The sequence below is a fragment of the Scardinius erythrophthalmus genome (assembly GCF_964197995.2).
Source record: "Scardinius erythrophthalmus genome assembly, chromosome: 11".
Taxonomy (NCBI): domain Eukaryota; kingdom Metazoa; phylum Chordata; class Actinopteri; order Cypriniformes; family Leuciscidae; genus Scardinius; species Scardinius erythrophthalmus.
The window spans coordinates 42,992,024-43,005,124 of record NC_138231.1 but is presented as its reverse complement, the minus strand read 5'-3'; the positions used below and the strand labels follow the sequence as shown (position 1 = coordinate 43,005,124).

Genomic DNA, 13,101 nt, shown 5'->3' with positions numbered 1-13,101 from the left:
AGTGTGATGTCGAGAGTGGCTTTGTTTGTGCCCCCCCCCCCCCCCCCGTCTTAGTGTCCTGTGTACATGTTAGTGTACATGTTCAGTCCATATATCACCCCATCAGCTGTACTGCAGACCCGTGTGTTTGAGCTGACGCTGAACTAAACAACTCTTTTCTCTCCCGCTGCCCCATAAGTGCCTATCACTGGTAAGTGTGTGTGAAGAGACGCCTCTGTCCTGTGCAGAGTGCTCAACTCTGGGATTATATATGCATTTGTGAGGTTTCGCGTGTGTTTGTCGAGTCCTTTGAGCTCAGCGTGTGTAAAGGTGCGCATTGAACTAAAGCTTTCCCGATGCCTCCTCAGACGAGAACCACACGGCGGCAGCGGCGGAGAACAGCAGACTGCTGGATATCCCACGCTACCACTGCGAGGGCACAGAGTCGCCCTACCAGACCGGACAGCTCCATCCCGCCATCCGGGTGGCAGACCTGCTGCAGCACATCAACCTGATGAAGACCTCCGACAGCTACGGCTTCAAGGAGGAGTATGAGGTTAGACTGGGAAGCGCTGGGGACGCTGAAACCACAGAGAAACTCATCGCAAAGCTCCAAGCTTATGATGAGAAAACAGTGCGTCGGAGTGTGAGAGTGTGTGCTGTGTGTCTCATCTGCTCAGATAGAGTTCATGGGAAAAGTGAAATAAAGGCCCCCATATACTCACGGCCAAGTTCTTTTTCATTCTTCGCTTACGGGTAAAAAGACGTTGTAAATACCTTTGTAGCGAAACATCCCGACTCCGTTCACTCTGCAGAGAGCGACGTCTAGATCAGCGGTTCTCAGACTATGGGCCCTATCTCGCACCCAGCGCAATTGACTTTGTACACCGACACATGTATCATTCCTATTTTGCATCCGACGCACAGCGGACTTTTCCCTCCACAGACGCACGTCGGTAAATTAGGGAATGAACTTGCGCTCCCGGGGGCGGTTCAGCGAAAAGAGGAGGCGTGTTCTGCCGCAAACGTTCCCTGGTGCTATTTTGCAGTTTCAGAAAACAATTCCACCACAGACCAGGAAAAACCTCGTCTAAAGTCAGTGGAGCGTTGCACATATTATTCATATGATATTATAAGGGCGCATGCTTGGCCATAATCAATGTAGCGTGTGCACAACGCACATACACTTTGCTTCTCTCATCTACACAGATGCAGCAGTTTTCATTTTTAGAAAACCATACATTATTACAAGGAAAAATATTCCACACGAGGGAAATCATTGTGGTGTCCATGAAGATGTGAAAAAATAGGCATAAATCTAGCTTACACATTTACCCAAATTATTATACGCCTGTTTAACCGAAGCTAATCTGGGTGTGTTTCTCCATCCCCAATGTCACTTCTCTGTGTTTTACGGCCCTGACGAGAGCGTCGGTCTCCTCGGCTGTGAACCGCTCCTGGCAAATCCGCCGTTATAATAGCAATCCGCCATGGAACAAGCGCGCCTGCTCTTAAAGGGAATGTGAGATGACGCTCTGATTGGTTTATTTCACGTTACGCCCAAACCACACCTATGAGTAATGAAGCTACATCAGACCAACACATTTTAGATTTGCGTCGGGCACAAGAGTCATTTATCCCGCCGGTATAATAGCAACAGCGCCCGAGATCCGCCCACAAAGTTACTTGCGCTTTGCGCTTGATACTTGCGTTTCAGATCGTTAAAATCGGGCCCATAGTCAGCGTGACCTTTGTGTAGTGTCGCTTTAGGGCCCCCAGATAATGACGCAAAACAGCCTCAAACTTACACATTTATTTAAAGTAAAAGAATATTAAATGATACAATGATGGAACATCAATTCTGTTGGTTGGTGTTTGATTACTCAATTTAAGATAAATTCTGTATTTCATAAAATGGAACAAATTGTCATGAAACTGTTTTGATAGTTGAAACTGGTACTTTCAAAAATGTTTGGTTTGGAAAAGTGCAACAAAACAAAATGACGATGACGGTGGCGATTGGGGTTTTTTTTTTTTTTTTTTTTTACCAGGGCCAATAAGCGACAGCTATGCAGAAATGAACAATGCAGAAATTACGTTTTTAATGTGATTCAAACTTTAAAAGTGCCTTTAAAATAAAAACAATAGGAAATGTCCTTGAATATGGAAAGCAATAGAAATTAAATGAATTTTGGATATTGATTAAATATTGAACATTTAATTTACATATAATTAATTCAATTATTATTTAAAAAAAAAAAATTCTAGAACTTCTGTGTGGCCCCCAGTTTGAGAACCACTGATGTAAATATGTGCTGAGCACTTTCCTCTCAATAACTAAATAAACACATGATACAAATGCCAGCGGTGAGAAAACAGCAGTTCAGAAAGCATCTGATCAGTGTTCGCACCAGCTCTGTGATTCAGCGCTCCAGTCACGTCATGTTTATTTCTACAGCACTTTATACTATAGATGTCTGCTACAGTTTTACTGTATTAAACAGTGTCAGTGTCGCTTTCAGTTAGAATTACAGCTTCAGTTTCTACTATAAAGCGGTTCTCCAGTGTGTTCATGTTTTTACTCGCGTCTGAACAGAAGAAATGAACCAGAGAAGATTTACACCTCAGAGAGGGCGGAGCCTCAGAGCCACGCCCACCTTTTCCATCATCCAAAACTTTTGGTCTGTTTTTGTTCGAAATGACGTCACACCAGTTCAATTTCACTTGAAGTATGTCAGGGCCTTAAAGAGTGTTTTCACACAGGTTTACTGAAACTTCCCCCGTCTTCCATATTTCTGATGAATAGATTGTCCCACCCCAAAATTACATTCCACCTTTAACAAGAACTTCACCAAAAAGTGCCTCCTCCACAGCCTGATACCCACACATGCCTTGCAGTCATTAGCTTGCTGGTTGCAGGCAAACAGTGTCGGCGGTTTCTGAAACCACAATCGTATCAGTTGAGTTTTTATGCCAGATGCAGCACAATTTCTGTTTTTGTTTCGCCTGCTGAGACCGCATGATGTTTCTGTTCAGTAATGAAAATGATGTGTTTCCATACACACTACTGTGTGGTGCTGATGTTGTCAAACATGATGAGAATTTGAGTAAATTGGGATATTCCTAGGATTTCCTTCAGCTTCTGTTGGCTGTGTTGTAACTCTTTCTCTGTCTCTCCAGAGCTTCTTTGAGGGCCAGTCTGCTTCATGGGATGCAGCAAAGAAAGAGCAAAATCGAACGAAGAATCGATATGGGAACATCATTGCATGTAAGAGTGTATGATATTCTCACTGAAGATCTGGCTGCATACACTCTTAAAAACAAAGTTTTTCTTTAGGTCCACAGACAGTTTTGTAGGCACCCTTTTGAACTTTTGCTCTGGAAAACCAACATTCACTGGAGCTTTAGGGATGAACCCATCAAGAAAGAGTCATATTTCACCGCAGCATCTAAAGAAAAGATTAAGACATTATATTGTCCACAAAGAAAATTAAGCCTGTTTTTAGTAAGATTATTTTCAATTTACCCCCATCCCCCTACCCCCCCCCCCATTCCCAATTCTCAGTACAATGACCTTTGTTAAAGTAGAGCGGTGCATTTGAGCTACAGAAACTTACAAATATTTTTGGTAGTGCGTTTAATTTATGCTTATTTAATAAAAATACATTTAATTTAATTAATAAAAATAAAATAAAAAAAACTTGCTATGTGTAGTGTTGTAGACTAACTGAGACTTGTTACAGCACTTGTGTACTGTTGCCCTCTTGCTGGTCTGATTGCTTCTATTGCTCTCCTCATTTGTAAGTCGCTTTGGATAAAAGCATCTGCTAAATGATTAAATGTAAATGTTAAAAAACTGTTAATTGTGTCTGGACAACATGATGGTATTTTATTACAAAAACAAATTCTCAAAATGTAAACATCTGGGCGCTTTACAGTAATGAGAAAATGTGCTTATTCGCCATAATCAAATAATCTTTAAAAAAATATATCATGTGTATTTCTTCCTATTGGTCTTGAGGTGAAATATGACCAGAACATGTTTTCATGAGGTTCACCCTGCAAGAACTCAAAACGGTTTCACACTGAAGAGCCTTTATTTTTAAGAATGCATGTTGAGAAACCTGTTGCGTAGCTCTCAATCCACCACACATACAGAAAGCACCAGCAGTGTTTTTATCCTGACTTTGCTCTGTTTGGCGCTGTAGACGATCATTCTCGAGTGATCCTGCAGCCAATGGAAGACGACCCCTCGTCCGACTACATAAATGCCAACTACATTGATGTAAGTGGCGATGCCGCCTCCTCCTCCATTGGCGAACGTGTGAGAAACGTCTCTCCCTCCCTCGTATGTGAGGTCTTTTATGCATGCCTTTGTCTCAACTATACACAATTTACAGCTTTCTTTTCTTCCTTGTTGGAGGTGCTTGCTGACTCACTGACATTGTTGTGCTCTCTCTCACTCTTGTGCGGTTGATTTGGGGGCGGTAGATTTGGCTGTACAGGGATGTAAGTATCACTGTAGGGCACATTCAAACACCCTCTCTGTGTCACCCATCCATCAGCATGCGCCGCTCCTCTCTCTCCCTCTCCCTCTCTCTCTCTCTCTCTCTCTCTCCACACGACACACACTGCTGCTTCTCCTCGATGTTCTTACGCTCTGCTCGTGGATGCCATGCATGTTCACATCCCTGGCCTGTGTTTTAGTTAACCCTCATGATTTTGGTGTTGTGTGTTTTCCTGAGGGAGGGGGGGGGGATGTCGGGTCTCCCTGCAGTGTGTGTTTGATTCTGTTTGAAATTGTGGTGTGTGTCGAGATTACAAGTGTCGATCTAACTTGAAAAACCTAACTATTAAAAACATCATTTAGTTCAGGGCTTGACATTAACACCCGCCAACCCACCAAATGCGTGTGTATTTCAGCAGTTGTGTGTTACGCCTACTTGCCACTTTGGCGGGTTGAAATTTATATATAATATATGAATTTTTCAATTGTAGTCTTTTTAAAAGAAATAATAAAGTGCAATGAAATGTTGTAAAAAATACAGATTTTTCGATACACGAGACCACCTCTCTAATCTCTCCAACAGCGAGTTACACACAAACCCGTGTCCCTTTACTCACTCGCTTCACTCCAGATTAATATTGTTGCTGTTGCAGGGCTTGAATTTCGCCGTGGCATTGCGCATCATTTTACTAATTCCTGCAGATTTTGTGCTTAAACATTTGAATACACACAGAATAATGTCAAAATGCCGGTCTTGGCGAGTATTCACGTAAACACAGTCAGTTCTGTTTTAAGTGAACGTAAACAGTTGAGAAAGAAAACGCATGTGTAACAGTATATTGGATCCGTGCGTTGGGTCTTAAAGTGACAGCAGCCTAATAAAACTTATGCCAAATTATGAGATGATGCTAAAAATATCTATATGGCAGTTTTTCCCAATTGTATTGATGTCAAAACTGTGGCCAGTGAAAATGCTGAGTGGCTAGTAACTTTGGAAAACCAGTGATCAAAAAAATGTCAATCCCTGGACGCCCACTGTAAAAAATGAATTAATCTCGGATAACTTGATTGTATTTGTTTGAATATTTTGCTGCCTCCGTCTTTTAAAGTCGTAACTAAATCCTTGTTTGTGTTTGTCTTGCAGGGATACCAAAGGCCCAGCCATTACATTGCAACTCAAGGTAAGTGAGAAATGTGAAAATACTGCTTTCTTTATGGCCAAGAAGAAAAACTGACAGATGTTTAAATACAACAAGAACTGTACCGTGACAAACTTTTTATTTGAGAAAGTGTGTGTGCTCTTAAATCCAAAACCATTTAGTGAATATCATTCTAACAATCTACTAGAATGGAAACAAACTGTCTAAAATGATATCCTACAGATTACTATGCACTCATGTACCATTGACAGTGCAAATCTGATATATCACAGCACATACAGTATATCGTACAAAGACTTCAAATAGCGTGTTTTCAGTGTGTCCAAACGTACATGTGCATTTTAACGGAAACCTACATTTAAAGAAATAAAGCCAAAGCTTGGTGTCGCCCACAGGCCCGGTCCACGAGACGGTGTACGACTTCTGGAGGATGATCTGGCAGGAGCAGTCGGCCTGTATCGTCATGGTAACCAACCTAGTGGAGGTGGGCCGGGTATGTCACTATTCTGCCTGCTGAGGGGCCGTTTGTGTTTCTGTGCTCTGTGATGTGACCTGAAGGCCCCAGCCTGCAAAAACCCTTTTGAAGAGTGAGCCAGGACTAGTGATCCACAACACCAGATCATATTTCATCTGTGAACGTTCAAAGTGAATCTCACTAAGCCTGTCAGTAACAGGTCGTAATTCACCCCAAAATCAAAAGAAAGAAAACACTTGTTTTTGACACTTCTCAAAGGGTTGATGCATGTGTATGTACGTATGTATTTTGTATATTTTTGCATGTTGTGGATGTTTTGTTAAATGATATCATCATGCTCAAGTGAGTGCATATGAAATGATGTTAACACTTTTCAGTAAGGTTCATTAGTTAACATGAACTAAGAATGAACAATACTTATGCAGCATTTGTTAATATTAGCTAATATTAATTTCAACATTTACTGATACATTATCAAAATCAAATGTTGTATTTTTTAACATTAGTTAATGCAACATGAACAAACATTAAAAAGCTTTATTTTTATTAACTAACATTAACAAAGATGAATAAATACTGTAACAAATGTATTGCTCATTGTTAGTTCATGTTAGTTAATGCATTAATGAACCTTATTGTAAAGTGTTACCGAAATGATTTCACGGCAGTCTTTGGCCCGGTTTCACAGACAGGGCTTAGATTAAGCCAGGATTAGGCTTTAGTTCAATTAGGACATTCAAGTAGCTTTTATAAACGTGCCTTAGAAAAAAACATTATTTGTGTGTTTCTCGAGACAAAACAATGGCACTGACATATTTTAAGAGATATGCTTTCAGTTAAAACAGCTCACACATAAGTTTTAATCTCGAACTAGGCTTAAGCCTTATTTGTGAAACTGGGGGTTTATGTACAAAAAAAAAAATATATATATATATATATAATATATATAAGATATAAGCAGTGAATAAACGGGACTGCGGTGAATCGAGATGATTCTGTATTGCTTTGCATTGATCGATATGGTTACTGTATTTAAGACAGTCACTATTAAAAGTGTATTAAATGAATGTGCAACAGGTTGCATGTGATTTGCAGACGGCGTGTGTTTCTGTCCTGTCTTCTGTGTTTGATTGGTCTCGTCCTCCTGTAGGTGAAATGCTATAAGTACTGGCCAGATGATGCTGAGGTTTACGGAGATTTCAAAGTGACATTCGTGGAGGTGGAGCCGCTTGCAGAATACGTTGTCAGGACTTTTACTCTGGAGAGGGTGAGACGATGTTTAAACCCTCAATCTTAGATGGCGAGCGATATTGATATTCTGGGGCTCTGGAGGAAATATGTTTATACAGCAGCGCCACTAAGATTGTGGACACTTTTGAGCTCACAGTTATAAATGTGTGCCTTCATTAGATTAAATGTGTGTGTCTGTTTGTGTCAAATGCTGCTGGATCTTGTCTCTTCACTAACGCCACTTTTCTACATCATGCTTGAAGTCTGGATGTGTTTGAATCAGCTGGTGATTTGCAGAGGACGTGTGAACTCACTTCTCCTCTCAAGTTCACAGAGGTGTAGAGAATCACATAAAAGTGGCCATGAAATGTGAACAATTCATTTGTACACTTTCATAAAATTGTGCCTCTTAATGTTTAATCAGACTGTATCTTCTAGTGAAACGACAGTCTTCTCTCTGGTGACAGACTTGTATGTAGGATTCTCCAATCATTTAGTCCTGTTAACCCTCTGGTGCTATTCGGGCATGTTTGACCAAAACATTGTAGGTTTTTTTTCACTTCATTGGAATGGTACAAAACTTGGTGAAGGTTTTAGCTGTGTGAATACAAAAATCATGGGCATGATTCGAAAAGGTTAAATAATCCTGAAAAAAAAAACAGTCACACTTGTATTGTTCACGGCATTGGAAATGAATGGGAGACGAATTTCATCTAGTGGAATCATTTGTTACTGCGCCCAAACAAATTATTACTTGAAATTTTTCGAGAAACTTCAAATTTGGAGCACAGCTTGATTAGATTTATGGCTTTGATTTTCTCACAGTTTTAGAGTAAAATGTGTAAAATTGAATGGTATTTTGAATGGTAAATGTTGTTTTTTTGTTGTTGTTGTTTTTTTTTCACATAACAATAAATATATATATTTATAACTTTAAGTTCCCTTTTTTAAAACTATTTTCATTCCAGCAATAATCTACCAAGTGTCGTCTTCGAAAAGAGACCAAACTAAAGTCTGTGCTCTAAAGCATTAAAGATTTATTAAAAATGTCATTTTCAGGTCTATGCTCAAAAAGTGAACAAATGGATTATAACTACTGCATAAATCCCATAAAAATACAAAATTTGAAATACTAAAATATAGTACAATCATTTAATTTATATAAAAAAAATTTGACCAGAGGGTTAAACTGCATTGAGTGCCACGTCCACTCCTCAACATCCAATCAACATGCTAATGTTGAACCATCAACATGAACCAAGTCGCTGCCCTACAGTTTGTATTTTTTGATAATCCGTTACGCTTGGATGTGGGTCACAATACGGGAGAACAGATCTGTCTCTCCTTGCATTTCAGCGCAACTTTAGCAACATGATCCTATAATATCCTGTTGTTACAGCAGAAAGGCTTTAGACACTTGCCTCTATATTGTCATTAGTGTGACTGAAGTGTCCAGATACTTTTATGGGGCCAGTGGAATTGCTGAATGACGATAAATTGACTCGATATATTTGAATATAATTTTTTCACTGTTTTGTGTGTGTTTTTCCCTTAATTTCACAGAGGGGTTTTAATGAGGTGCGAGAGGTGAAGCAGTTTCATTTCACCGGCTGGCCCGATCATGGGGTCCCGTACCACGCCACAGGACTGCTGTCATTCATCCGGCGGGTCAAGATGTCCAACCCTCCCACCGCTGGGCCCATCGTGGTCCACTGCAGGTACTGCCACAGACAGACCTGGAGCTCACGTGAACATGCGTGCTGAAGATCAGTGGCTCACTGCGGGGTTGTAGAACCAGTCCTGTGTTGTAGAGGAGAATGCATTGTCATTGGTCAATGACATCATTTCCTGTTCGCACCACAGCTCATGAGCATATGCGAGGGGTGTGTTGTGGTCGGTTCTGTCTCTTTGCCCCACTCACACGTTCATCTGCCAGCGTCCACATCTGACACTGTTGGCCAGAGTCACAGCGGCTCTGATCACTCTTTCTGCCAGAAGAGATAAATGGGCCCAAAGCCATTTTACCATTTTGCATTACCACGCTGCCTGCCGTTCTTGCCCCAAGAACAGGATGTGGTCTCATCTGCATTGCTGCGTGCAAAAAAACAAAAAAAAACAATCCCATGATGCAGCTTTCTTTTCCTTTCAACTTGTTCACAGTCTTTGATTGCTGCCGTCTTTGTTCTCAAGCATTATGTTGACATTCAGTCAGACGGCAAAAGTCTGAACGGTTTCAAACACAGATCATCCAGAGTTAATGCAGTAAAGATGGGTCATGATGGCTGATTAGTCACCAAACAACAAGTAGTTGAATAGTTGAGGTTGACTGACTCATCTAGATTGTTTTAACAGCAGTGCTGTCATTAGATCAGTGCTGCGGTGTATTTGTCCTACAGTTTAGTGTTGTCAGAAGCACAAAAAGTCCATACTGAAACTGTACAAGTGTGAGAATACCAGCCTGATAGACAGCTGATTTCACACACACACACACACACACACACACACACACACACACATTTGTTTTTTTTTGTCACAGGTTTCTATTTACGCTGTAAATCACAGACATGTCAGAGTTTTGCTTAGCGCGAGTTGTACTGCAGAGCCAATGTAAATAAGAGTTTTTAGTTATGTAATGTCATTTTCTCATTATTTTATAGTTATTTTAAAAAATATATATATATTTTTTTATTTTATTTGAAAAAAATCTAATAAAAGTTAGACAGTTAAAGAGAGTGTTTTCCAATAGATTATTTTTTTTTCATATATTTTGTTGGAAACAGCATTCAAACAATATTTGCAACATAATACAATACAAGTCTCCATTTTATATTTTCAGAATAAACAATTCTTCAAAACCAAAGTCCTTTTATGGTTTTATCCCATACCCCTTAATCGCTATATGGGGGGAAGGACAGATCTTCAAAGCCAGAATCTTTGAGATTGCATCAAAATATAACTGCCAAAAGTTGAATAATTTGGGGCATGACCAGAACATATGGTCTGAGAACATCTCCAATAGAAAATTCAATACAATTTTGCTTTTGTATCGAAATCAGTACTAAGAATTACTGGTATTTTGGTAACAGCGCCAAAATATAAATAACCTTTATCAATTATTCCATGAAATACATGTAGTGCAAATGGTTGATATTTTACAATACTTTGTCACAAAGAAAATGAAGTAGGCCTAATCTAACTATCTAGATTATGTTTCAATGTATTTCACATTTATGAGGATGGATACGCATCATTGTATTGCATTATATTTTGACCAAAAAACACGTCTCTGATGTTGAAAGAGTTTCGCATTTATGACACATGGAGCCGCTGCTCACACACACACACACACTCTGCTGCTCGTCTGACGCTGATGGTTGTCTCCTCTGTTGTGTCCGTGTCAGTGCGGGAGCCGGGCGGACAGGATGTTACATCGTGATTGACATCATGCTGGACATGGCGGAGAGAGAGGGGGTGGTGGACATCTACAACTGCGTCAAAGCCCTGCGCTCCAGGCGGATCAACATGGTTCAGACTGAGGTATCTCAGCAAGCAGTGACACCGCTATTATTTTCTCCCCATTTTATGTGTTTTTAGGATGAGATTTGATATAATTAAATATAAATGACTTGAGAAACCTTCCCTGTAAGCTAAACATTTGGAATTACCGTTTGTTCATCTCAAAGCAGCGGTCTTGTTTCAGCACATGAACATGTATATTAGCATTATAATGCATTATATACTGTATATAAAGGTATTTTTTTTAATTGCTTTATGCAAATGTTGCAATTTTGCTACAGTGGGATTCGTGCGTTACTCCATCTTCTGCATGTTAATTAAAGCAATATGGTTGTTGCCCTAAAAATAGTTACAAAAAGTGATTTCCAGCCTTGGACATCCTCACCCTTTATTTAAATATTATTAACAATTTATTTAGAGATTATGTGCTTGGAATCGATTGTTTTATTTTTGTGATAACACAATGAAACATGACAAATTGTGTGGCATATTTTTTGGACAGGCTGCCATACAAAGAAAGTATGAACACATGAGAAAACAAGAGAGAGCCAACCAGATATTAATAATTGATTATGTTGTAGTCAATGTATGGTTTTTCCTGTCAGCTTTTTGGTTTTCTATGCTTTATTTCTTTGCATGGAAAAATATAACCTGTAGCTGTCTCTCATGATGTCTGTATCCCTCTGTCTCTCAGGAGCAGTACATCTTCATCCACGATGCCATCCTGGAGGCGTGTCTGTGTGGCGAGACGGCGATTCCCGTGTGCGAGTTCAAAGCCGCATACTACGACATGATCCGCATCGATTCCCAGAGCAATTCCTCTCACCTCAAAGACGAATTCCAGGTACATACAAATGCTGATTTTTATTATATACTGCAGTGCTTCTGCACTGGCTTTACTGTAGTCAGGACCCGGATTTTACAAGAGGAGACCCAACATTCACACAAAAATCATTATTACTATGAACTGCATACGCTCCAACAATATGCAGCATTATTTAGTGTTTGGTTTCTAAGCGCCTCTTGAATATTGCTGAATTCATGTGTTCTTGGCAGTCAGAGCACAAAATACATTGTCCCCATTTCAACAAGTATACATGATTGTATATTTTTAACCTTGTGCGGTTTTGTGATTAACTTTGAAGTTGAGAGCTTGTCTATGTTGGCATCACGCTTATTTGACTAGATTCTTCCAAATGACAGATAAATCTGTGCCAAAATCCCATAGTTTGTTGGACACACGGCCTTTGACTTCAACAAAAGCTCAGAGTTGGCCTCACCCGCAGTGAAACGTCCCCTCCTCCAGACTTGTGATGGTGTTCTGTCCACTATGTGTTGTCCAGACGCTGAACTCAGTGACCCCTCAGCCTCAGCCTGAGGACTGCAGCATTGCACTCCTTCCTCGAAATCACGACAAGAATCGTTTCATGGACAACCTCCCGCCCGACCGCTGCCTGCCCTTCCTCATCACCATCGACGGAGAGAGCAGTAATTACATCAACGCAGCGCTCATGGATGTAAGTCTTCTCGAGACCTCGCTGTCTCCCTTCTCCTCGTCTGCTTTACCTTAGACACACGCTCTGTTCCAAAACCTAGTGAGCTGCCGACAGAGGCCAGCCAACAGGCACCCAGACAGCAACACACACTGTAACAATAATACACTAAATCCACTCAATAAAATTGTGGCAACAGATTACAAGGAATATTGTATATCAAATTCAACAAATAAGAATTGAGTTAGAATGAATCAAATAAATTCCTTAAAAGTCAACCATTTGAAATGAGTAACTGCAAATAACCATTTTAAAAAGTACAATTTAAACAAAAGTATCTGAATAACAGACAGACGTCAGAGATGAATTAAGAACTCTTTGTTTTTTATTGCCAATATTGAAGACATTTGATGATAACAAGCAGAATCACTGAAGGACAGAGAAACTGGCTTCAGCCACAGCCTTAGATGAAACCAGTTCAGATTATTACAAACCAGACGGACTTTATTTCTGTCATTCGTCTGCAGCTCTTTTTGGGAATTAACAGGTTTAGATGTTGATGTTTTGTTGTAAAGTTTGATCATTATGGTGATCAGTGTTTTTCAGTAACAATATAATTGGCACCGATCAGACATTATGATTTTTTCTATTTTTAAATACACTGTCTGTATGTTTTTTTTTATTTTTTATACACAGTCTGTCTTTAAAAACAAAACAAAACTACAGTGTATTTCAAAAAAT

At 39.9% G+C, this 13,101-nt stretch overlaps 1 protein-coding gene across 4 annotated transcripts in view; it reads left to right on the top strand.

Moving 5' to 3' along the window:
* ptprk (protein tyrosine phosphatase receptor type K) overlaps positions 1–13,101 on the top strand; it is a 188,593-nt gene that overhangs the window by 166,847 nt on the left and 8,645 nt on the right. For all 4 annotated transcript variants that reach the window (XM_081379511.1, XM_081379509.1, XM_081379510.1 and 1 more), the window contains 10 exons: positions 348–535; positions 3,160–3,247; positions 4,188–4,264; positions 5,631–5,667; positions 6,042–6,139; positions 7,272–7,388; positions 8,915–9,069; positions 10,753–10,888; positions 11,562–11,711; positions 12,211–12,384. In XM_081379511.1, the coding sequence (XP_081235637.1) occupies positions 348–535; positions 3,160–3,247; positions 4,188–4,264; positions 5,631–5,667; positions 6,042–6,139; positions 7,272–7,388; positions 8,915–9,069; positions 10,753–10,888; positions 11,562–11,711; positions 12,211–12,384 (1,220 nt within the window). The remainder of the gene's footprint in view (positions 1–347; positions 536–3,159; positions 3,248–4,187; positions 4,265–5,630; positions 5,668–6,041; positions 6,140–7,271; positions 7,389–8,914; positions 9,070–10,752; positions 10,889–11,561; positions 11,712–12,210; positions 12,385–13,101) is intronic.